The following is a 24,748-nucleotide window of genomic DNA, read 5'->3' on the forward strand; positions in this document are numbered from 1 at the left end:
TATTTTCTTTGACTATTAGTGCCTCCAGTGGTCGGACGTGAAGGAGATTCATCTGAGATCAAATGCCCTTATGATGGAAACCATTCAACAGAAATAAAGCATCTTTGTAAAGGAAAGTGTTTCACTCCAGATGCTCAACATATCATTCAATCCGATGAAGCCCATGTTAATAATCCAAATATTTCAGTAAAGGACGAGACTGAACTCAATCTCTTCACTGTGACCTTGAGTGACCTGAGAGCAGAGGATGCTGGGATATACTGGTGTGCAGTGAAAGAAGCGTTTAACCTTCCCATTGAGCTCATGATCGTCCTGAAAGATGGTGAGAGTGTTTTCTGGGGAACATCTCAATGTTTTCTGTCATCATCCTCATGTGTTTGTTCTCTCCAGCGCTCTTCACTCATGAAGCGTCTGTCGGAGGATCAGTGTCCATCAGATGTAAGAACGTCAGGACTCAAACACAGAGGCTTTTCTGCAGAGGAGATCCGCCCAACATCTGTGTCCGAGACGGAGTTCGTGTTTCATCCAATACGAGAACAAACGGCCGCTTCTCTCTGACGGACGAAACCTCAGCTGGAGTCTTTACTGTGAACATCAGCAATCTGAAAGTAGAGGATTCTGGGAAATACTGGTGCGCAGAGGAGACTTCTGGGTCGTTCGTATTCACTGAAGTTAATCTGAATGTGACTCAAGGTAAAACATCTTTCAGCACAATGGTGACCACAAATACTCAAACATACGAGAAAACCTTTTAAATTCCAAAATAATAGAAAATGAAACACTAACAAATCTCCCCCTATATTAATATTGAGCAAAACATCAGTATTACAATTACTAATTATATATCACACAATAGTTTTCATGGATTTTAATGTTTGTCAATGTTTGTCATAGTATCAGCCTACCTAAAAGGTTACATGACTCAGTGGGACACCTGGCACTCCTTGGTTTCCACAATCTTTGTTAAGTCTGGCTTGTATTCAGTTGTGGCTACTCGTAGTAATTCTTTCACATGTGTGTCAGTCAGGACAGAGCGATGCTTTGATTTCACTTGTTTCAGTGTTGAAAAAAGTGATTCACACATGTAAGTTGACCCAAACATTGACAATAGTTTGACTGCAGCCTTTTTGACATTGGGATATCTCTCATTCGGCACAATCTTCCAAAACTCCACGGTTCCTTCCCTCAGAACACTTTTAAGTCTGTCATCCTCAGAAAGTTCAATCATTTCAAGCTGAGTTGCTGCTTCATCTTCCACTAAAGGGGCTTTTAAACAGTCTGATTCAGCAGTGAATGGGTTGATAAGAAATTAAATTTGTGGTCTTTTTTGGCGTAGGCCGGAGAATCTGTCCTCAAAACTCTGTTCGAGATTTTCAAGCAGTGTTGCATACCGTGCAGTACTCCCGTTTACAACCTCTGCTGCTTGTCCACTTGCCTTCAACAAGGATGGAAAATGTGTCAACTGCCTCTTTTGTAGATGAGTCTTGAACAGCTTGAGTTTGTTGACAAATGTGAAAATACTCTGCACCAGGTCAGACACCATCTTTAACTTCCCTTGCAGATCCACATTGAGGCCATTCAGATAATGCAGCATGTCGACCAAAAAAGCCAAGTGCGAAATCCACTGGGGATCACGTAGCTCAGGATAGTCCTTATGTTTCTCTGCGAGAAACAGCTTCACTGGATTTAAAAGCTCAAAAAAACGAGAAAGCACATTACCTCTTGAAAGCCATCTTACAGCACAGTGAAGAAGCAGATCAGATGGAAGATCTTCATCAAGCTCAGCAATTAGATTTTTGAACTGCCTGTGATTGAGAGCATGTGTATGGAAGTAGAATAATGTCAAATGTTTTTGAAATAAAAAGCCTGTTGAATTGCACTACTTGAAAAAAAATAGGCATTGCATTAACCATGCTTGCATTTTAATGTATTGTATTTTTAGTGCTTACATTTTTATGGGCTGAAATTCAACATGGTTGAATATTTAAGCTGTGAATATTTCAATTAAAAACATTTCAAACACCTTTTCATTATTACAAATTCAATAATCCATATTCACCTTTCATATTTCACTTCCAAAATATTCAAACTGTTTAAAAATACAACCAATAATATTCAACAGGCAATTTTCGGTCCATTTTATTTCGCTTTGCAAATTCGCTTCCACAAATTCAGTGGTTCAAATTCGACAGTAAATTCAACATTGACGTCCAGGAACTGCAGGAAAAGCAGTAGATTGCCGAGCATACTCTCCATCTGCTGTTAGTCGACCTCACCATCAGATGGTGCAAAAGCGCTTGTTGAAGACCAGCAACAGTTAGAACAAGTCATTCATTCATAAAACTCCTTTACAGCAATGTAAGTGTATTTATGATTATTATGACGGCTGTTTTATGTTAAATTCAGTGTCTTCACGGTTACTTTTCCTGTGTAGCCTACATGCATCTCTCTCTATCGTGAACGAGATTATAATGTTATTCCCCGATGCGGATATACAGATCCAATGTTACATTTTTGAGGTTGACATATATTTCTCTTAGTTGTTTAGTTGCCTTAACTTTATATTGGGGCGATGTGCTGCATGCAGGCTATTAGGGTTTCCCTCATAAGGATTCCCCTGCTGGACATATACAACTTAACGTAGCTTAATGGACTACAGTGATGTAAAAGACCAAACTCGCAGGCAAGCAGATGGACTCAGAATAACGCGCAAAGCTTAATGCTGAGCGTTTCCCAGTGATAGACTGGCATACAGATGGCTTGATGTTGGACATTCGCACATTTAGGGACCGTCTCTAAAGTGTATACGACTTTGGTATACACGTTTCTAACTCCGATAGCATTTGAATAGAACGACTTACAGTCATAAAACCAACTGTAAAGTGTTCATTTAGTGTCAGGCATAATGCGCACCCTTTGGATTTTTTATATTTATTCAAATAAATTTAAGTTTGCTATTGAAGTTAGAAACGTTTATGCCAATGTTGTATGCAACTTTAGAGACGGTCCCTAAATGTGCAAATGTCCAATGTCAAGCCAATTTTACATTTAGTCATTTAGCAGAAGCTTTTATCCAAAGCGATTTACAGTTAAACTAACAATAGGACAACAATATGCAAGTGCTGTGACAGTTTAAGCTAATGCAATACACGTATGCATACTATGTATGTGTTGATTTTATGCCAGTATATCACGAAACGCTCAGCATGAAACTTTGCGCGTTAAGTTCATATTCTGAGTCCATCTTCTTGCCTGTAGCCTATATAATAGCCTACAGCCTACTTCCCTAATAAGGTGCAAGATTGGTCTTTCATATCACTATCAACGGAAGGGAAATCCTTGAGTATGAGGTATTGAGGGAAACCGATTATAATCCTGTTCATGGTAGAGAAAGCTGATGACATGTAGAATACACAGGGAAAGTAACAATGAAGTTATTGAATGAAACATAAACACAGCTTTTGTGTGTTTATCATCTTTTCCGCATACTGACACAGATAATCATTTTCATTTTATGAATGAATGTCTTCGTCAGCAACAAGCGCTTTTGCACCATCTGATGGTGAGGTCGACTAACAGCTGCTGGTGAGGTCGACTAACAGCAGATGGAGAGTATGCTCGGCAATCTACTGCTTTTCCTGCAGTTCCTGGACGTCAATGTTGAATTTACTGTCGAATTTGAACCACTGAATTTGTGGAAGCGAATTTGCAAAGCGAAATAAAATGGACCGAAAATTGCCTGTTGAATATTATTGGTTGTATTTTTAAACAGTTTGAATATTTTGGAAGTGAAATATGAAAGGTGAATATGGATTATTGAATTTTTAATAATGAAAAGGTGTTTGAAATGTTTTTAATTGAAATATTCACAGCTTAAATATTCAACCATGTTGAATTTCAGCCCATAAAAATGTAAGCACTAAAAATACAATGCATTAAAATGCAAGCATGGTTAATGCAATGCCTATTTTTTTTCAAGTAGTGCAATTCAACAGGCTTTTTATTTCAAAAACATTTGACATTATTCTACTTCCATACATGTGTGCGTATAAAATTGACAATTTCCAGCACAGGTTTCATGATGTGATCAAAGTTCAGCTTTTTAGACACCAAGTGCTCTTAGTGGATAATACAGTGAAATGTCCAAAATTCAGGAAAACGGTCATCAGCTTTACACAGCCCTACAAGGCCTTTCCCAGATCCCAACATGGCTGGTGCTCCGTCAGTGGCTATTGTGGTCAGTGGTTAGATAACTGCAAATCTGCTTTCTCAACAACAGCCACCAGTGTCTCTGTCAGGTCGATGCCACGGGTTCTGTCTTTCAGTGGCACAATGTCAAGCAGCTCTTCCTTAATTGTGCAGTCTTCTGACACAAATCGTACAAATATCGCCAACTGTGGCTTATCTTGAACATCGCAAGACTCACCCAAAGCAATGCTGAAATACCGGCACTTCTGAAGATCTGAATATAAATGTGTTTCAACTGAGTCGTTAATGTCCGATATTCTCTCTTCAACTGTGTGCCGTGACAGCTGAAGGTCCTTTACTAAACGTTTTAAGAAACTCCCCTTCACGATGTTTTTTTTTGCACGAGCAATGTTCCATGCCAGTTGATATGACGCTAATGTCACTGTCTCTGAATGCTTGGTAAATTTCCAAAAAAGCTGACTTTGCTTCTCTGACTGACGTTTCAAAGTGTTTACCTTGTGCTTGCGAAGTTCACTGCCTTTGGGAAATTCCCGGGCCACCGTAGAATGGAGTGATGTGAAATGGTGCTCTAGATTTGAAGCCTTAAAATGCGACAACGACATCTGGCATATCAAGCAGAATGGTTTTCCATTTCGTTCAACAAAAAAATATAAATCCTCCCATTCAGATAAAAAAGTTCTGTGCTCATCTTCATATTTGCGCTTAGTTGTATGCTTCTTTGATTCTGCCATGATAATTCCTACTAACGTACTTCACGTTAACCTGACAGCGGCAGGTTAACGTGATTTAACCTGACAACGTTAAATTGCGCGAGTTGAGGTTCTGTTAAAAATAATAAAATAAAAAAAATATGAATAATATATTATTTTAAAAAGTAAAATTACATTCAGAAAATACATTTAAATTCATTCCTATTTATTTTTAAATAAAATTTAGAAATTCTAAAAAAGTTGAATGAATTGCGATTGTATAGCCTACACAACATGACTGAACCGAGCCGCAAAAAAGCAGTCAAAGAGCCGCACGCGTATAGATCGTGCTTGAGTCACACACAGACTTCAACATTCAGCATGCAAAACACAACCATGGTAAAAGCATTGGTAGCTATACTAAGTCAAGAGTAAACCTAAAGTAAATGAAAAAGTAATGAATGAATGAAGTAATGAAAAGTAAAGTACACTCAGTTATTTTAGTTACTAGAACTCTTGTGTAAGTGAACTATACTAAGCTTTGTCAGTACAACATACTATTCTTATTTGACTTTGGTTTTTTAAGGCAATAGGTTTGCATGCTTTTTTAAGTAAGACTTACTACTGAAAGAAGTGTTATCTGTAGTGGAAGAGCCTCTCCTCAATATTATTAACTCGTCTTTATCTTTAGGTCATGTTCCAAGAACATTTAAACTGGCAGTTATAAAACCTCTCATTAAGAAACCACAATTAGATCATAATAATCTAGCAAATTATAGACCCATTTCAAATCTTCCATTTATGTCTAAAATATTAGAAAAAGTGGTGTCCGCTCAACTGGGCTCTTTCTTGCAACAAAATGATATCTATGAAAAGTTTCAGTCTGGATTCAGACCGCATCATAGCACTGAAACTGCGCTCGTTAAAATCACAAATGATTTACTTTTAGCTTCTGACCAAGGCTGTATCTCAATACTAGTTTTACTTGATCTTAGTGCTGCGTTCGATACTATAGATCACACAATACTCTTAGATCGACTACAAAATTATACTGGTGTTCAAGGACAAGCACTAAGCTGGTTCAAATCATACCTATCTGACCGCTACCATTTTGTCTATTTAAATGGAGAAAAATCGATCATAACTCCAGTAAACTATGGAGTGCCGCAGGGATCTGTATTAGGCCCCCTGTTATTTTCAATATATATGATGCCACTTGGAAATATTATAAGGAAACATGGAATTAGTTTCCATTGTTATGCTGATGACACTCAAATATATATTTCATCACGGCCGGATGAAAACGCTACATTTTCCAAATTGACAGAGTGTGTTAAAGATATAAAAGATTGGATGACGCGTAATTTTCTTTTATTAAATCCAGACAAGACAGAGGTAATACTTATCGGTTCAAAAAACCGCCCACAAAACCTCGCACAATACAACTTTAACATCATAGGATGTCCTGTTACTTTATCCTCTACAGTAAAATACCTGGGTGTTATACTCGATTGCAACCTGTCTTTTGAAAATCATATTTCTTATGTTACAAAAACAGCCTTTTTCCACCTTAGAAACATTGCTAAGCTACGTAATATGCTATCAGTTTCTGATGCAGAAAAGTTAGTTCATGCATTCATGACCTCGAGACTGGATTACTGTAATGCTTTATTAGCTGGTTGTCCTGCATCCTCAATAAACAAGCTACAGTTAGTCCAAAATGCCGCCGCTAGAGTTCTTACGAGATCAAGAAAATATGATCATATAACACCGATTTTATCATCACTGCATTGGTTATCTATAAAGTTCCGTATTAATTACAAGGTATTGCTACTGACTTATAAAGCCCTAAACGGCTTAGCTCCAGTCTATTTAACGGATCTTCTATCGCCCTATAATCCATCGCGCTCTTTGAGATCACTAAATTCAAGGCTTTTGGTCATACCTAGGATATCCAGAACCACCAAAGGAGGGAGAGCATTTTCACATTTGGCTCCAAAACTCTGGAATAGTCTTCCTGATACTGTTCGTTGCTCAGACTCGCTCTCCCAGTTTAAAACTAGATTAAAGTCGCATCTCTTCAGCCAGGCATTCATATAATCCTACAGTTCAAACTACAATCCGGCCTCTATCCAATGCCAGAGGAGAACTGGCCCCCGACTGAGCCTGGGTTCTCCCAAGGTTTTTTTTTTCTCCATTAAGGCACCTGATGGAGTTTTAGGACACCATTAGGTCACTTGATGGAGTTTTTCGGTTCCTTGCCACTGTTGCCTTTGGCTTGCTCAGTTGGGGATATTTTGGGGATATTTAATTTAATTTTATCAATCAATAAATTCCTCTTGAAACAAACTTTGTTGTATTATTTTAATTTAATACTGTGAAGCTGCTTTGATGCAATCTGTATTGTGAAAAGCGCTATACAAATAAACTTGACTTGACTTGACTTACATTAGATTTTACAGTGTAAAAATATGGACCAAATTTACTGTTAATAAATCATTTTCCATATTAATGTTTTAAGGTAAAAGGAAATGTCTGTAAGCTTAATAAACAATGTCCTGGCAGAAAATTACAGCACCATTTCTGGTTCTCTGCAGCTTTTCTTCTTACAGCGTGTTCATTTTTGGGGGAACTGTCCCTTTAAAGCAACATGCTGTGGTAAAGTCTGCAGATTCAGCCTGATGAACATGAAAACCACAGAGAACAGGAAGCAACCGAAACCACAGTACAACTTGTGTTTTAGTTTTTCTTAGTTTAGTAAGGTTCACAGAGAAAGCATTTCTGTTTACAGATGTGCAGAAATAACCCTCACCTTACTGTCATTTCAGACACACGTCTTTTCTTATTCTTGATCAGATCTGAATTTAAATCGTTATATGCACTGAAAAGATGAGTTTTGGCACATACTCGATATCATCGGATACGAATTTGCAATTAATCATACATTTGAACATTCACACTGTTGTTGAACTGAATCAACACTGAACTGAATTGAGCTGAATACTGACTCTATTGTCTTTATAAAGCTGCTTTACGGCCCTCGTATAATCATTGCAACATACTTTTGTTGTCTTCGCTCAAGGGTAAAAAGAATTCTGAAATACCTTTGCAGTGATAAACTGTTAGCAGATGTCCCAACACCAGACACATTTAGATGTCTCCTTCCCAGTCAACACGTGGGATCATGATCACAGTGACATCACACCATTCTCATACGGTGATACTCACAGTGTCAGTAATATATGAGCTCATTGTGAACTGAAAATGTTGAGCAGGTTGAGAAGAGGCGGTTCAAATATCGGTCACTGGGGGGAGATTCTACTTCCTGTTTCTCAACACTATCACAGTGATGTCACAGTGGTGTCACATGGTCAGCTCACAGTAAGTGCACACACTGATATACGCTGAGGATACACTTTTAGCTCACTGTGAACTCTGATTGTGAGCACATCACGAGTATCCTGGGAGCTCATGGTGAGATCACTGTGAGATCAAATTGTTGACTGGGTTTCAATTAGGGGTGTGCGATATGACGATTTTTTTATCGTGAACAATTAAAATGTCTCCACGATCCACTTTTTCTGAAATATCGTTGTATCGTGATTTGTGCTAAATTGCATGTTCTATCAGTTGCAGTTCTATGCCTTTCATCAACGTCCCAACATGCAATAATACAATGCAAGTACGCAACAACTTGGGGTGTGCACGCTAGATGTCGGCGTGTTAACAAGATCATATACATTGCTCGTGAGATTTAGCAACACAGTGACGATGGTAGAAAACACTGAGTAATTGGTCCCTAAAAAAAAGCAACATCATGGCGCAAACAACAGTTATTTGCAAATGTTGCAATGATAAGACTCGCACGTCGGATGGCAACACGTCAAATCTTTAAAGGACAAGTTCGGTATTTTACACTTAAAGCCCTGTTTTCAGATCGTTTCTGATGAAATACAATGGTTAAGATTGAACTTTGGACAAATGCTGCTGTCCCGAGAATTTTAGGTTTCTGTGGTAGCACCCCCCCCACCTCCACAATGGTTGCATAGGTGTACTGGAATAATCCTTCCTAAAACGCATTAAACTTTCGTTTACAAAGACGTGAAACTCACAGAGTGGTCAGGGGTGTTCACTGATATGCTCACACAAAAATCGCTGCAAAAGATGCTTTCCAACAGGTTTTATCGTAGTTTTTGTCCAACTCCATTGACTTGTATAGGACGTGCTGTGAGACCGCAGCACCTTTACGGTATTACTCCGCCAATTCTTCTCCTGCTTCTTCTGTGTATTCAATGAAATGCCAGTGGTTTGCTTGCAATTGGCAAAGGTGCATTATCACCACCAACTGGGCTGGAGAGTCTATTATTCAAGCTCTCAACGGAAGAATGTACGGGTGTGAGGCGTTTGGAAAAATAGGTCCACAGTTTTACAACGAATGGTAAAACACCTGTTTGAAAGCATCTTTTGCAGCGATTTTTGTGTGAGCATATCAGTGAACACCCCTGACCACTCGGTGAGTTTCACGTCTTTGTAAACAAACGATTTTTCCAGTGCACCTATACAACCGTTGTATAGGTGGGGGGTGCTACCACAAAAACCTAAAATTCTCGGGACAGCAGCATTTGTCCAAATTTCAATCTTAACCATTGTATTTCATCAGAAACTATCTGAAAACAGGGCTTTAAGTGTAAAATACCGAACTTGTCCTTTAAACGCCTCAAAAGAAAACACCCGAAAGAATATGCTGACAGTCAAACTGTGAGGGGACCCCACATGAGTGCATCAGGTACAACCAGGGGTTAAATTGGGATTTATTATGTGGGGGGGGGGCTCTCCCTAGGGGGGTCCGTGCTCCCCCGTGAATAATAAAAAAATAAAAAAAACATTAAATGGCAATTTCTGGAGAGTTTTGTGCAAAGAAATGGAGAAATTGAGTGTTACATGATATGTGAAAAACTGCAAGGTTAAGAGCATACTTTGCATTGTTGTAGTATTAACAGGTATTAGGACATTTAGCATTTACATTACTGTTAATCAGCAGTGGTGGAATGTAACAAAGTACAAATACTTTGTTACTTAAGTACATTTTTCACATATCTGTACTTTACATAAGTAGAATCAATAGTGCATAGGCTACTTTTGACTTTTACTTCGTTACATTTTGCAGCAATTATTATACTATTATAATAAGCAATAATTAATAATTAATTAATATTAATATAAGCAATTATTATAATTATTATACTTTCTACTCCACTACATTTCTACAACGTTTCGTTACATTTTCTGATCAGTTTTTCCCCTGCCAAAACAGGGATTGAAAAAAATCTCCTGTTTTCGGTGCTGATGCGGTGGTGACGCGTTCATGTAACATGTAAGGGTGGCGCTGCCAATAAAGGCCTAAAAGCTGTCACAAAGAACCGGCAAAAGTAATGATTATGAATATGTAAAATATAGCAAGGACATTTTAATTGTTTATTAATGAACAAGTGTTTTCTAAAAATTACACATGCAGCAGTCTGTTTACTTTTTGAATTGTTCTGTTTAAAAGAAGACATTTCAAGCTTTCTATATTTCTCGGGTCTGTTAGGCAAGTAGGCTACCTTATACGCTGAGTTTCAGTTCATTTATGAGACGCGCTCCAGTTCCAGCGCCGGCACCTTCATGTCGTGTTTATCTATTGTCTGCTATATTTACTTCTTATTTATTAAGTCCAGGCAATTGATGAAACATTGATTAAAATTAAGATACAATTAATACAAAACGAAATTCATTTTAAAGAAAGGCTTTGTGCTTTCTATGGAAGCTTGTTTCCGCCACTGAATAATAAATAAATAATAATAATAATTGTGACTTTTTATCTCACAATTGCGAGTTTATATCTCGCAATTCTGACTTTATTTCTCAGAATTGCGAGATATAAAGTCAGAATTGCGTGAAATAAAGTCAGAATTGCGTGTTATAAAGTCTTTATATCACGCAATTCTGACTTTATAACACAATTGCTTTCTATATACATAAACATATTTTCTCAGAATTGTGAGATATAAAGTCAAATTCTAAGGGAAAAAAAGACGGACTTTATAACACGAAATTTTGATGAATATCATGCAATTCTTACTTTATATCTCCCAATTGCGACTTTATATCTCCCAATTGCGACTTTATATCTCACAATTACGACTTTATTTCTCAGAATTGCGACTTTATTTCTCACAATTCTGACTTCATATCTCGCAATTCGGAGAAAAAAAAGTCACAATTCTGACTTGATATATCGCAATTGTGAGAAAAAAAGTCTGAATTGTGAGATAAAAAGACGCAATTATTATTATTTATTTATTATTCAGTGGCGGAAACAAGCTTCCATAGCTTTCAGAGCGCTCACATCCGTAACATTGTTTTTTCCTCATAAATGCGAACATGAAAAATAAAATAAAATGAATATGTTATGTTCTGTGCAGAGTATCTGGTGGGTAGCCTAGTATTACTTTTGGTTTGCGCAGTGCCACCTAAAATTTTGCCACCTAAAAGTTAAAGATTTTTTGTGTCACGTCCACGGCATGTGTAGCCTATTTCCCTCATATTAAATATTAAACGCATGTGTAGACTGATATTTTTCTAATGTCTGGACTCCTTTATTAAGGGAGTATGGATATATAAACAGTTTCAATATATTGGTATTAAATGCATCTTCTGAGAATTTATATTTCAAGTTTTTACTGCAAATGTCACGTCCATAACGCTGGAATTGACATCACTTGATTACACATTGTATTACCTTGTTATGATATAGTGACCCATACAATGTGCCAAACATATTTTCCTTACCTTGTTGTTCAAGGCCAGGGCACTTTTTGTACAACCAACGTTGTGCTGAACTTGACAAAATTGATCTCCAGCGGCGGCCAGCAGCTCGTGAGTTTTTATTTATTTATTTTTTAAGGCGGTTGAAGGTTCTGGAACTTTTGCGCGCTTCCACATTCCGTGCAACTACGGATCTCCCAGGAACATTCATTATATATTGCTGCGTACATTTATCCGTGTCGGAGTTTTGAGTAGTAGCAAAGAGTATAGAAGCCCAAGAGGCGAAACTCAATAGAACGCTCCATAGCAACAGTTGCCCCCATGACGTGACGGCGCGGCCGCCATTATGGACTGAAAACTGAAGGAAAACGCCGAAAAATAATGGGAGTCAATGGCACTGAACCAACTTAACATAACAAAAACTTAACATAACTTAATTTTTTCTGGCCGTCATATCTAAATATGAAAACAATTTAAAATACATTAATGAGGATGACCGACGTTAAATGACAGAAAATGTTACGTTTATGTGTTGGTTATGCATGGCCTAATTACCCTTAGGAAAATTGTATTTTGGGACAAAATATTACTATAGAAGGACTATAAGACTACTATAGAAATACTATAGTGGCTCGTATTCCTATAAGATTACTATAATATTTTGCGCCAAAATACTATAAGATTCCTATAGTACTTTTTCGTAAGGTTATGTCCCCCACCGAATCGGCTTCATTAGCCTACCACTTACGGTTTGCAAAGATACAATTATAAAATTACTGCAAACCTTTAATCTATCAATATTTATGTTCTATTATGCATTTTCCTTTCATGAAATTCATGAAATAATATATATGCAGACACACAGTAATAAGATATTTATTCAAATGTTGATTTTGAAATTAGTGAACATCACCATATGATTTGGAAAAATAAATAAATAAATAAATAAATAAACATTTCTAAAGACAGTTAATCTTTTACATAGAATATCACAAAAATATTAACAACTTGTTTTTTCAACATCTTCAGTGAAAGTGCACACAGTGAACGTTTCAATGGCAAGAACAAAAACAATCTGTGAATGTCCTATTACAGGCGGAAAGGTAGGCTACAAAAAAGATGTGCAAACTAGCAAGTGCACACATGAACTATAAACAGTACTAAAATGGAAGTGGTGCCAAGATCTCAGTAATTAATCAGACACCACCATCTATTGTGTGTGCATTTGTGTATGAGACGTTTTTTTGTATTTTTTTCTTTATGTGAGAGAAGAGGCATTGATTTTGCCATTGACTGACGCTAACGATTTCAGCAGCTTTCAGTCCATAATGGCGGACGCGCCTCCGCAGCGCCATCTACAGACTGTTACCCATAACACAACAGAGTTTCGCCTCTTGGGCTTCTATACTCTTTGGTAGTAGCCTACCTAGATGCGCATGGCATGCGCGAGCGGTGCGCGATCATGGTCGACTGACAACGAGATTAAGCAGCTGAACAAGAATACGGCCGTGTTCCGATTGTTCTCATCTCAGTTCCGCCGAGACAAAATAGACATGCTATTTCAAAAAATCTTTCATTTATTGTCAGAAATATGTTTTCCAAAGCATCACTTTCATCAAATTTTATGTGACATAATTTCCATTAGGCAACTGACTGTAAACAGGCACATCAGGACACAAACGAGCAGGCTTATGTGCCGGGGCTGAGCCCCAGAGAGCCCCGGCCCAATTTAACCACTGGGTACAACTATGGCTTAAACAAACAACTCTAACGAAGTTAGAAAAGGGAACATATGACAGAACAAGTAAGCCCTGGAAAGATGTAACTGATGAGTGACATTTTACCTGGCAAGGATATGATTCCCATAAAAACTATGGAAAATGAGGACTTCAAAAGACTGCTCAAAGTCGTAGATCCACTTTACGAGATACCCAACCGCAAATATGTTTCCGCTACGGCCATTCTGTATATCTTTATCTTATACACGGCTGTGATCTGAATGCCACAGCAAAATGGAACACAAAATGTTATGTTTTTTGCTACAACAGCAGATTTATGTCTTATTTATGATTTATGTCTAGCCGCACTTCAGAACCATATTTAGGTCTGACTATTAAAGGAACACTCCACCGCTTTTTGAAATAGGGCTTATTCACCTTCTTTCCTACATTTAGATAGGTGGGCAAATGCAACTAAAATGCATTTGTAACCCTCATCTCAGGGTTTTGTGATCTAATAAAAAAATAGAAATTGTCCAAGTTCATTCAAGGAGCTTTGGGATTTTTTCTTTTAGTCAAATACACAGAACTAACGGAATAACTAAAATATCATGAAAAAGAGAAAAAAACAAAATAAAGTAATGCCACACACAGAATTTAAGTTAACCAGAAATATATTTGTGAGGCAATTTAAATGCTCTCTGTTCTAGCACTTCAAAACACCAGAATGCTAAACATCAGATGACCCTCAATCTCAGATCAATAACAGAACAACAGTACAATTATAACAAAAAAATAATAATTGACCTTTAAAGTCCAAATCCGGAAAGTTCAATTTCTTTTTCTTGGGGACAAAATGTGGGAAAAAAAAAAATAAAAAAAAATAAAAATAAAAAATATATATATCTCAGTCCTACCACTTCCCCAAAGGAATCAGTAACTCAAGGACAAAGAAGAGCTGAAAGCTGGCAATGAAATGAAGAGGATCTGTTCCAGACGATTCCTTTCAAAATGATTCAGGTCCCAAATGTATCACCAACAACCAGTCCAAGGAAAAAAACCAGTCTGCACAAATATACATTTCAAATTGATTACATCAATAACATTAGACATTTAACCCATTCTTCGTAAGAGAAATCACATGTACACTTTAAAATAAATCAAATTCTACAGTTATATTTTATGTCAACAATTTCACTCGGCATGTGGAAAAAACACAATAAGCATGGGCATCGTACACCTCATGCTCTCCATGACTAGCAAAACTAGAATCATGGTGGCTGTACTTAGCTTCCCTCTTAATGGCTTGAAAACACTCTACATGAACAATTTAAACACATTTTTGACTGGTTTAAATACATTCTGACTGGTTTTGCTCAAATAATAACATTTAGTTACACTCACCAGAATGTCTCAGAAACAGTCACAGAAAGCAATATGTATTCTTCGTTTTCTCTTCCAGTGTTTCAATTCAACCTCCCAGAATCTATGCGTTTTCTCCGTGCTTTTCTCCATGCACATTCACTCTGTGCGCTTTCACTGTGCACTCGCTTCCTGCATGAACTATCTCTTAAAGGGGCAGTACCCAGGTTTAAAGAAACACAACTAAGAATTGTAACAGGATATAAATGTCAAGGGTTACACATTGTTTTAGTTTGACAGGGTCGGTGCTAGCTTAGCTTAGCTTAATGAATGGAATCCTTTGTTGCCAGCTAGCATGTCCTGAGTAAAAGTGATAATAAAAAAAACGCCTAATTACTACTTGTGGCCTGCGTATTCACAACGAGTACAAATAGCGATGCAGATTAACACTGGGCGATTTCCTAGGCAGATATTGACTTGGGACTATATTAGGGGGAAGCACAGGTGAAGCACTGCTACTTAGGCGAAGCACTGCTACTTGGGCGCAGAGATATCACGCAACACATGAAATCCCACGACTTCCGTCAACATACCGGCGTGAATAGTAGCTGGCTTTTATCACATGCACTGAGACAAAAATGCATTTGCCCAATTATCTAAATGTAGGAAAGAAGGTGAATAAGCACTATTTAAAAAAAAAACGGGGGAGTGTTCCTTTAATTTTATTGATGACTGGAAGTTGTGTAGTGCATGTCTAGAAATAACATACTTCCCACAAGAGGATTATTATTGTCACTGGCATTTAGTTTATCATAGTAAATAATTACTAATTACATTCGGAACACTGAACAGCAGGGACGTGGGAACTATATTGTGAGAGGGGGGGCGGGATTCTTGAGGGAGGGGGGGGGGGGGGTGTTAGTGTAGGCCTATAGTAGCCTGTGTTATGTATCCTGATTGACTTTATGATTAGTTAAACCTGTTTTGCACATGCATCGCCACAGAGTTAACCATTTCAGACAGTAGGCTACCGGACAGCCTCTGTCTCGTTCACTTCACGTCTGTGGGCGTTACGCACAGCTCAGTGTGGCCGCTCCAATTTACCTTCAATGAAATCTATGTCAAAACGCGTCAAAAGAGGCAATGCATTTACGCAGAGCAGGGTCATAAACGCGCAGAAAACGTGGCCATGTGTGTCTGGAGTTCAGCGAGCTCCACGGACCACTCCTTCAGTCTATCCACGGAGCGCTCTAAAGTCAACAGCGCTGAATGAATGATGATCTGCTTTTATGTCATTTTTCCTTTTTTATTCAGAATATTCACAAATGTGTTAGCTATGGCATGAAATATCTGATATTCCGATTGTCAAATATATGCAAGTGGAAGTGTATTGTTGTTTAAACACCTTTATAACGATCGCGTTAGTTGAGCTGTATGCGCGATGGGCGCCGCCGTGTTAGTTTGTGCCGCAGACGCAGTTCAGAGAATCGGATCTGTTGGATTTACAACACGTGTAAATTTCACATTCATCCACTTCTCCCGAAATACATAAAAGTAAGTGGCTGGTGAACTGGGAGAAGAATAGAGTAAACATTAAAGTTACTTACACAATGTGTATCTGATGAATAAAACGTGTCGAATTATAATGGAAAGGATTATTATTACCTCCGAAAACAATACATTTAGAATTTGTAAAATACACACTGATGTCTATGCATCTATGCATAGACATCAGTGTGTATTTTACAAATTCTAAATGTATTGTTTTTTTAGTAGCCTACTTATGTGAATTTATATGTCTGAAACCTAAAATAAACAGTATGTGGTTGAAAACAGTTGTGATATATGACAGCTCTGAGCGCGCCTGTCTCTGGCTAAATTCAACATTTGAATTTAGCAGTTGATCATGTGATGCACAGACCGTTCTGATCACACCGGTGTGAAACGCTCCAGGGACCAGCCTAGACTGATCACAACGGTGTGACTGTACGTGCGAAAGGCTTAAAAACAAGAAATTTTATGACACAAAATGTTGAAATGTAGGCTTAAATCAAACACATTTAATTCAGATTCTGTATATATAAAACGGAAACCAAAAACAACGAAAAAAACAGCTGGCTGACCCCTAGAGGGGTGGGGAAAAGGGGTGGTGGGGGGGCGGCCGACCCCCCCGCCCCCCCTGTTCCAACGTCTATGCTGAACAGGGTTAAATTATGAGATTAGTATACAATATAAATTGCATTATTATATTTGAATGTTTTGTACATTAAATCAATGATGCTTTTGTAGCACAATCTGTTTGGTTTCAATAAAATATTACAATTCAAAAATAGAAACATTTGCAAATTAAAATCTCTACGTTAAATCTAATTAACACATTTAAAAAAAATTTTTAAATGGGGACATTATGGCTGTTTTGCGGCTCAGTAATTTGAAAAATAGTCTTAAAACCAACATGGAAAAGAATTGTGATAAAAAAGAATTGTGATAATTTTTTTTTAAAAAAACATGAATCGTGATTTGAGAATATTCTTCAAACAATCAGCTTTGTGTTCCACAGATGATCTGAGTAAATAATGACTGAATTTGTTCCTCTAAAAAATTTGACCATTGGCGCTCTATGATTGTGTATTTTCAGAAACAACGACATCCCAGGATGAAGGAAAGTCTGGTAAGATCCAGCAGATCCGTTGCTCAGTTTGAGTTGAAAGTGATCTTATGATATATAGATGAGTGATGGATGTACAGCATGTGTAAGAATACTTGTACATGATGTTATAGTCTCACCTTGTTTCTCCGTGAAAATCCCTTTGTGTGATTTTCTTTTTTGACAGATCCTGTTTCTCTATTTGGTTTAACCAAAACACTCTATGGTTGTGTATTTTCAGAAACAACGACATCCCAGGATGAAGGAAAGTCTGGTAAGATCCAGCAGATCCATTGCTCAGTTTGAGTTGAAAGTGATCATATGATATAAAGATAAAGATGGTTGTGTATTTTCAGAAACAATGTCACATGACCCTGAAAGAAAAACATCCCAGGGTAAGTCTGGTATATCCATTTCGCATTTTGAGTTCAAAGTTATCTCATGATATAAACAAGCATTTAAAGTACAGCATGTGTAAGAATGTAGTTGAACGTAACATTCTCACCTTGTTTCTCTGTGAAAATCCCTTTGTGTGATTTCTTGACATAACCTGTTTCTCTATTTGATTTAACCAATACACTCTATGATTGTGTATTTTCAGAAACTATATCCCAGCATAAAGACAAATCTGGTAAGATCCAGCAGATCCATTGCTCAGTTTGAGTTGAAAGTGATCATATGATATATAAGCGATGGAAGTACAGCATTTGTAAGAATACTCGTATGATGTCATAATCTCACCTTGTTTCTCTGTGAAAATCCCTTTGTGTGATTTCAGTTTCCTCTGTGATAGTTGTGGTTTCTGTGGGTTTGATCCTGCTGGCTGTGTGTTTAGTGCTCATGTTGCTCAAAATAAAATACAGCTGTAAACATGGTGAGACACACACACACACACACACACACACACACACACACACACACACACACACACACACACACACACACACACACACATTTAGTACATCTGAGTGTGTCGCCCTCTGCTGTTCAGAAATACACACACAGTTAAATTATCTCTCATTTTCTCAGTCTGAGATGTGGCTCTTGTTCACACAGGCGTCATGTCATCATCAGAGAGAAGAGAGACCGGAGATCATGAAATGGTGAGTTTCAGAACTGATCTGTGCTTCATGATGTCAGATAAGTGGCCATGTTTGCTGTACCTTTAAACTGAGACTTCATGTTTGGGGGATTTGGCTTCTCTTACAGGTTCAAGACTCAGATCCCACATCAACTCCTCTATATTCGACAGTCCAGTTACCCACAATCCCCTCTGATTCACAGAATCCACTTTACTCGTCAGTCCAGTTACCCACAATCCCCTCTGACAGGGTCCTGTACGCATCTGTCAGTTTCCAGAAGCATGAAGAGTCTCTCAGCGATGCTACGGTCTCCTTCAGGAAGAACGAGATTCACTCTGATTATGCATCTGTCAAACACAGCAACACACCAAACTATACTTACCATTAGAGTTTTACTCAAATCTAGAACTGTGTCAGTCACTGAGAATAATGACTGAGACATGTGCAATAATTCAGTGTCATTGAACAGGTTATGGATCAGTTATTAGAACAGTTAGAACAGGTTATGGATCAGTTATTAGAACAGGTTATGATCAGTTATTAGAACAGGTTATGGATCAGTTATTAGAACAGGTTATGGATCAGTTATTAGAACAGGTTATGGTCAGTTATTAGAACAGGTTATGGTCAGTTATTAGAACAGGTTATGGATCAGTTATTAGAACAGGTTATGGATCAGTTATTAGAACAGGTTATGGTCAGTTATTAGAACAGGTTATGGATCAGTTATTAGAACAGGTTATGGATCAGTTATTAGAACAGGTTATGGATCAGTTATTAGAACAGGTTATGGATCAGTTATTAGAACAGGTTATGATCAGTTATTAGAACAGGTTATGGATCAGTTATTAGAACAGGTTATGGATCAGTTATTAGAACAGGTTATGGATCAGTTATTAGAACAGGTTATGGATCAGTTATTAGAACAGGTTATGGATCAGTTATTAGATCAGGTTATGGATCAGTTATTAGAACAGGTTATGGATCAGTTATTAGAACAGGTTATGGATCAGTTATTAGAACAGGTTATGGATCAGTTATTAGATCAGGTTATGGATCAGTTATTAGAACAGGTTATGGATCAGTTATTAGAACAGGTTATGGATCAGTTATTTGAACAGGTTATGGATCAGTTATTAGAACAGGTTATGGATCAGTTATTAGAACAGGTTATGGATCAGTTATTAGATCAGGTTATGGATCAGTTATTAGAACAGGTTATGGTCAGTTATTAGAACAGGTTATGGATCAGTTATCTGAACAGGTTATGGATCAGTTATTAGAACAGGTTATGGATCAGTTATTAGAACAGGTTATGGATCAGTTATTAGAACAGGTTATGGATCAGTTATTTGAACAGGTTATGGATCAGTTATTAGAACAGGTTATGGATCAGTTATTAGAACAGGTTATGGATCAGTTATTAGAACAGGTTATGGATCAGTTATTAGAACAGGTTATGATCAGTTATTAGAACAGGTTATGGATCAGTTATTAGAACAGGTTATGGATCAGTTATTAGAACAGGTTATGGATCAGTTATCTGAACAGGTTATGGATCAGTTATTAGAACAGGTTATGGATCAGTTATCTGAACAGGTTATGGATAAGTTATTAGAACAGGTTATGGATCAGTTATTAGAACAGGTTATGGATCAGTTATTAGAACAGGTTATGGATCAGTTATTAGAACAGGTTATGGATCAGTTATTAGAACAGGTTATGGATCAGTTATCTGAACAGGTTATGGATCAGTTATTAGAACAGGTTATGGATCAGTTATTAGAACAGGTTATGGATCAGTTATCTGAACAGGTTATGGATCAGTTATTAGAACAGGTTATGGATCAGTTATTAGAACAGGTTATGGATCAGTTATTTGAACAGGTTATGGATCAGTTATTTGAACAGGTTATGGATCAGTTATTTGAACAGGTTATGGATCAGTTATTAGAACAGGTTATGGATCAGTTATTTGAACAGGTTATGGATCAGTTATTTGAACAGGTTATGGATCAGTTATTTGAACAGGTTATGGATCAGTTATTAGAACAGGTTATGGATCAGTTATTTGAACAGGTTATGGATCAGTTATTTGAACAGGTTATGGATCAGTTATTTGAACAGGTTATGGATCAGTTATTAGAACAGGTTATGGATCAGTTATTTGAACAGGTTATGGATCAGTTATTTGAACAGGTTATGGATCAGTTATTTGAACAGGTTATGGATCAGTTATTAGAACAGGTTATGGATCAGTTATTAGAACAGGTTATGGATCAGTTATTTGAACAGGTTATGGATCAGTTATTTGAACAGGTTATGGATCAGTTATTTGAACAGGTTATGGATCAGTTATTAGAACAGGTTATGGATCAGTTATTTGAACAGGTTATGGATCAGTTATTAGAACAGGTTATGTTGGATCAGTTATTAGAACAGGTTATGGATCAGTTATTTGAACAGGTTATGGATCAGTTATTAGAACAGGTTATGGATCAGTTATTAGAACAGGTTATGGATCAGTTATTAGATCAGGTTATGGATCAGTTATTAGAACAGGTTATGGATCAGTTGTGACACCTACAGGACACTGTTGGGAAAGAAGCTGAAATGTTTCTCTCAGAGACAGAAGGAAACATTGACTTCTCCTGAAATGTTAAACTGATGACATAACTTGTTTTTAAAAAATCATCTTTAATCTTTGTCAGCATCAGTTTACCAGAAGTGACACATTATGTTGTGAGCAATAAGCCAATCTGTGATGAGCACATCAGCTCTGATGAAGAGCAAGACAATATTCATAATGATTATAAATGTACTTGATGTCATAAATGTCAGTGTTTTAATGGGATGTCTATCATGCAGAGGAAAATAAGCCTAATTTACAAGCCTTCTCCACTAAGATTTAAATGTATTTTAGAAATGTGAAACTCAAGTGAAGTGCCTGAAAGGTAGTAATAGATATTTAAAAAATTCAATTACATTACTTTTTAACTTAAAAAAAAGTAACTAATTACATTGTAACTTGCCAATACTGAGCAGCAGAATACATTTCAATCTTCAAAAGAACAAATTAAAATACTGTTAGTAACTTGTATTAATGATTGTGCTTGTGTTCTGCTTTGATTTAGCAATATGTCTGTATTATTCTCATCATTTTCAATAAAAGTCTCTGCTGAATAAATGTATATTTATGCAATCCCGCCGCCGTTTTCATTGATCACTCTGGTATCCAGATTTAAAGGTTCATTGGTGTGACTTCTCTCTGTCTTGGTTTGCTGATTACCAGTTTTCAAATCTGCTGCCTTTAATGACTGAAACCAACTGTAGTGTAATAAGGATCCACTGGAGGCAAGTTGAGAGATGAGAACCCATGTGCAGTTTATTATAACTAAAACAAAACATGAAACAAAAACATGGCGTGGCATGAAAACAAAAACCAAAGCATGAACATGAACTTTGCACAACAGCAGAATTACAGGAAACAATACTTGACAAAGACACATGGCAAACATGAGGGCTTAAATACACAGACTAATGACAAAACAAGGGACACCTGTGAACAATGATCAGACAATTAACCAATGACAAGACATGGCAGGATCACATGACAAACAGGGAATCACATGACAGACATGGAAACAAGACATGACACAGAAACATGACAAGAACAAACCCAAAACGTGACATGTAGACGATTCAACAATTCAACAACTGTGAACTCTCTAGCCCTGTAACAGCACTGCACTATTGAGAAGTATCATCGAGCACAGGGAAATATTAACTGCTGGTCTAGAAAAGCTCTGATAGCAGCAGAAGTGAGAAACCAGATCGGTAGGTCAGCATTTCTGCACAACGAGTAATAATCCATGCCAGATTCACATATAGGAGACAGCGGGGCACAACCTAACGCTTTATGACTTTCTCAGTTTGTGTAAATCTACTTCAGAGTATTTATTTTTCCCTGCATTGATTTCACATGTCTAGTACAATTATGAGGTTTTGTTTCATTAATACAGTGTATACTTTCTTCTTGATATATCCCGAAAGAATGGAAGTGAAATGTGACAACATGCCCCGTCTAACATGTGAGGGGCACATTGTAACATGACCATGTGACAGCTTAATGTTATCTGATCTAATAAAAAAAAAATCCAAGAAAAACTCAAATATTTTGCCAATAAAATACAATTCTTAACTTTTTCATATAATGGCATTTTTGAAAATAATTAAAAATAAAATATTTTTGTGACAACAAACACACCGCAAAACACAGCTATACAGCATAGTTCAAAACAAAATAATAATGAATAATTTCTGAACATTGAAATTGAACATTGAAACATCGTTATTCACCTTTTTCTCATGGTTTCTCGAATGAATTCATAAAAGAATAGAATGGAATAGAATAGGATATTTCTAATTGGGGCTCACTGTAATGCAGTGTTACAATGTTCCCCTCCAGCGCAACTGGGATTTGTAATTTACTGGGAAATTACAACCTGACAAGTGTTTTCTGCTAGTTAGATCAGCATTAAAGAACCATATCAACTGTTGAAATTACAGATATAATAGGGCTGGACAATAATTCAATATCAATAATCAGTGTGTGGTAATTACACAGCGTCCCCTGTGAGAGAGAGATGACATGAGGATCACACACTCTCTCTCAGGAGCACAGGGCCGTAACTAAAACCCCAGAAACAGTTGTTATAGGCCAGAAGATAAAGGTAGCATCAGCAGGAGGGGTTGTAGAGGAGACGCCGTTCTTCTTCTCCTTCTGTGGCTTCACAGCTATTACAGCTCAGACAACATATACTTAAATGTTTATCACTTTTAGCACTGTTTTATGAAACTTCAAAGGGTTTCCTGTAAAATGACACCAAAATTTGACCATTTTGAACAAAACTGTGTGGAAACGGGAGGCTTTTCAATTTGGGTAGGCCAAATCCAGGCGGAAATCCACAAAAATGGTCAAAAAGCTTAACAAGAGCCTGTGCTCCAGCTCCCATCATGCACTGGGGCTCCGATGAAAATGAGAATGATTGATTTACTGCTTTATTGTTTGTTATTGCACTGATGTCATTGTTTCTGTATCCTTTGAGTTGTTTATTGCATTATTTTAGGCATTCTTTTCTGTAGCTGTGACATGTTGACTGTCAAGAACAATAACTGTATCATAACTATGATATATACAGTGTAAAATTCGTTAGCTTTATAACTTTAATCGTTAAGTGTCATATCTAATTGAGACAAATATAAGTCTTCAAGTTCTTTAAACATATACAAATGCAAAAGTTACATATACAACGTTGTACTTTGCTTGCTTCAAGTTGTATAAGTAAACAGTTTATTACACTTTGCCTTGTACAAGACAAAGAAAAACAGTGTTTTTATGTGGTAATAAGTGAATCTAGTGAATCAGATTAAATGAATAAAACTGCTCAGAAGAGCAAATCAGAGGATGAGAATCAGATTCGATTCATTTGGTCTAAACATTTATTTGTTTATGATCATGAACTTGTGTGCTTACAGAAGAGAGTTTGGCTAAAGCTGGGGTCGTAATATTTCCTAGCATTCATGGCCGTAATTGTTTGTGATTTGTATAATCTCACATGTATAAACTACTGTCCTTGTTTTATTGTTCAGTCCAGAATGTTGCTATGGTTACTGCCATGTCAATCTTAAAGGATTAGTTCACTTTTAAAAAAAACTTTGCTGATAATTTACTCACCCCCATGTCATCCAAGATGTCCATGTCTTTCTTTCTTCAGTCGAAAAGAAATTAAGGTTTTTGATGAAAACATTCCAGGATTTTTCTCCATATAATGGACTTCAATGGGCCCCAAACGGTTCAAGGTCCAAATGACAGTTTCAGTGCAGCTTCAAAGGGCTTTAAACGATACCAGACGATGAATAAGGGTCTTATCTAGCGAAACGATCGGTCATTTCACAAATAAATAAAAAAGTTTAAGTTTTATAAGCACAAATGCTCGCCTTGCTCTGTTCAGTGATGCGCGTTCGTGACGTCACGTAATACGCAATTACGTTGAAAAGGTCACGCTTGACGTAGGGGGAAGTACCGAGTCAGTGTTTACAAGTTGAACGTGCAAACAAAGTCAAACGCCGTTTACAAAAAAAAAGGAAGTTAACCCTCTGAGGTCGAGAAACGCGCCGACGCGTTTTGCTGGATTTTTTTCACATAGCAGCAACATAAACTTAAATGACTCC

At 37.1% G+C, this 24,748-nt stretch overlaps 1 protein-coding gene and 4 long non-coding RNA genes across 5 annotated transcripts in view; 2 read left to right on the forward strand and 3 right to left on the reverse strand.

Annotated features, from left to right (window-relative positions):
• LOC309495394 (polymeric immunoglobulin receptor-like) overlaps positions 1 to 24,748 on the forward strand; it is a 66,605-nt gene that overhangs the window by 3,333 nt on the left and 38,524 nt on the right. Inside the window, exons 6-14 of the mRNA XM_082165137.1 lie at positions 20 to 322; positions 391 to 693; positions 17,424 to 17,456; positions 17,620 to 17,706; positions 17,789 to 17,827; positions 18,034 to 18,063; positions 18,211 to 18,306; positions 18,489 to 18,535; positions 18,642 to 18,732. Of these exons, the coding sequence (XP_082021263.1) occupies positions 20 to 322; positions 391 to 693; positions 17,424 to 17,456; positions 17,620 to 17,706; positions 17,789 to 17,827; positions 18,034 to 18,063; positions 18,211 to 18,306; positions 18,489 to 18,535; positions 18,642 to 18,732 (1,029 nt within the window). The remainder of the gene's footprint in view (positions 1 to 19; positions 323 to 390; positions 694 to 17,423; positions 17,457 to 17,619; positions 17,707 to 17,788; positions 17,828 to 18,033; positions 18,064 to 18,210; positions 18,307 to 18,488; positions 18,536 to 18,641; positions 18,733 to 24,748) is intronic.
• Positions 7,736 to 12,523, reverse strand: LOC309495489. The gene is made up of 2 exons (XR_014204682.1): positions 12,373 to 12,523; positions 7,736 to 12,261 (listed from the first exon to the last, which is right to left on the reverse strand). It is a non-coding gene; the product is annotated as an uncharacterized lncRNA (long non-coding RNA).
• Positions 14,080 to 15,626, reverse strand: LOC309494225. Its single transcript, XR_014204259.1, has 2 exons — positions 14,828 to 15,626; positions 14,080 to 14,488 (listed from the first exon to the last, which is right to left on the reverse strand). It is a non-coding gene; the product is annotated as an uncharacterized lncRNA (long non-coding RNA).
• On the forward strand, positions 20,000 to 21,716 carry LOC309495485. The gene is made up of 2 exons (XR_014204678.1): positions 20,000 to 20,905; positions 20,957 to 21,716. It is a non-coding gene; the product is annotated as an uncharacterized lncRNA (long non-coding RNA).
• LOC309495505 lies at positions 21,142 to 22,681 on the reverse strand. The gene is made up of 2 exons (XR_014204701.1): positions 22,206 to 22,681; positions 21,142 to 21,841 (listed from the first exon to the last, which is right to left on the reverse strand). It is a non-coding gene; the product is annotated as an uncharacterized lncRNA (long non-coding RNA).

This window comes from Leuciscus leuciscus (genome assembly GCF_965113295.1).
Source record: "Leuciscus leuciscus genome assembly, chromosome: 3".
Classification (NCBI taxonomy): domain Eukaryota; kingdom Metazoa; phylum Chordata; class Actinopteri; order Cypriniformes; family Leuciscidae; genus Leuciscus; species Leuciscus leuciscus.